Genomic DNA, 1,561 nt, shown 5'->3' with positions numbered 1-1,561 from the left:
TGAACCAGAACCCCCTGCTTCAGCCCCGGGGCTACCTTGGAACGGGTTCTCTGCTCTCACTGCATCGCCTTCACGACCCAGCCACGCAGAGCACGATGCCCAGGACGGTGAGCAGCATCCCGGCCACAGCCCCTGCAGGAACGAACGACACGTGGGGAACTGGCAGAGTGCGCTGCTGGGCGGCCAGACCTTCCCACCGCCAAACCAGCGACCCGGGCTATCGGGGTAAATAAACGTCTGGGTAGATACAACCCGGGCCAGGTGAGTCTGATGGGGGTGGATGTTTGGACAGGTCCTGAGGAAATGCTGCCGATGCTCCAAGTCCGGCCAGAGAGACTCAGGCCTCAGCCACAGGCCACCACCCCGGTGTATCCCCACGGCTCTGCACCAGTTCCTGGGCCGTTTCCCGCTGCTTTCTGAGCAGGGCAGTGTTACTTTGGGACGTGAGAGGAGGAAAGCAGGATGGGTGCTGACATTGGGGGGCTGATGTGACACTCCTTCTTGGGGTGGGTGCCTTACTTAGTGCCTCCCTTGTGGTTAAATGTCTAGTTGGGCCTGTAACCTCTGTCAGCTTAGAGCAGCCAGTTCTGTCTTCACACTGACTAGCCCTGCCCACGAGCTGGTTTCACTTCCCCTTCAGTTCTGCAGCAACCGCTCCTACTGAACTAGCTGAAACCGTCGCGGGGGTGTCTGCTGCAGGAGACCAGTGGGCAGCCCGTGCTTCTAAGTCAGCAAATCCATGCAGGAGACAGAGTAAGGAAACGTTTCAAGTGTAACTTACTTTTACCACCGATGTCCTCCCCCAGCACCCTCCCAGTTGCCAGTGTGACTATCAAAGCCAGGGAGTTACAGAGCGGTACAGCCAGGGACAGCTCTGCAATCAGACAGGTCGAACACAAACAGTTTAACATGGACAATCTTGTACAAACTGGGAGGTTTTGGTTCTGTTGGTACTGTCAGACAGCTGGTTCACGTTCAGCTGAGCGACCAGACTACCGGACAGCACTGATCCTCCCCACCCCCAACCAACCCACACCACGAAAGCAACGAGAACCAACCTGCAGAGGCCAAGGTGAGGTAGAAGAGGAGAGATCCTCCTTGGTTGAGCAGAAAGGGCACCATGTACTGCAGGGAGAACACAGGCCTGTCAGCCGCTGCGCGCAGACCCCCCGGGCACCCCCAGCAAAGCCCAGCCCCGCTTGCCCTGTGCTGTGTCTGGCAGCAGGAACGTGGCAGCTGGCGACTCTGCTGCCGCCCACGAGCTGCTTTGTGTCTCTGTTCCCCGCTCTGCAGAGGGCAGGTTGTGCTTATTTAATGTCAAATAGGAGGGTTAATGACCTGCCACCTACAAAAGCAGCTCAGTCCTGCACAGGAAGAGCAGTGCCACAGGCAGCTGAGTGAAATATTACTGAGGATAAAGAATTCTGATGGTAGATGGAATACTTAACGGTTTAAGTAAAGTATCGAGTCCAGAACTAAATAGGTGGGATGGATCCCCAAGGCTGTTTGTCACCCTGCTGCCTCCCTGGCCCAGGAGCCCAGACCACGTCGCACCTTGTAG

General features: G+C 56.9%; 1 protein-coding gene across 1 annotated transcript; it reads right to left on the bottom strand.

Annotated features, from left to right (window-relative positions):
• Positions 1 to 70: 70 nt before the first annotated feature.
• TMEM234 (transmembrane protein 234) lies at positions 71 to 1,154 on the bottom strand (the record flags this gene model as incomplete). Its single annotated transcript, XM_010131260.1, has 3 exons — positions 71 to 132; positions 782 to 874; positions 1,059 to 1,154. Coding segments are annotated over 3 exons (251 nt in total), but the record flags the coding sequence as incomplete, so codon positions are not given.
• Between the last annotated feature and the right edge of the window lie 407 nt (positions 1,155 to 1,561).

This window comes from Buceros rhinoceros, unplaced genomic scaffold, assembly GCF_000710305.1.
Source record: "Buceros rhinoceros silvestris isolate BGI_N320 unplaced genomic scaffold, ASM71030v1 scaffold34402, whole genome shotgun sequence".
In the NCBI taxonomy this organism is placed as follows: domain Eukaryota; kingdom Metazoa; phylum Chordata; class Aves; order Bucerotiformes; family Bucerotidae; genus Buceros; species Buceros rhinoceros.
This window is presented reverse-complemented; position numbering and strand designations above follow the sequence as displayed.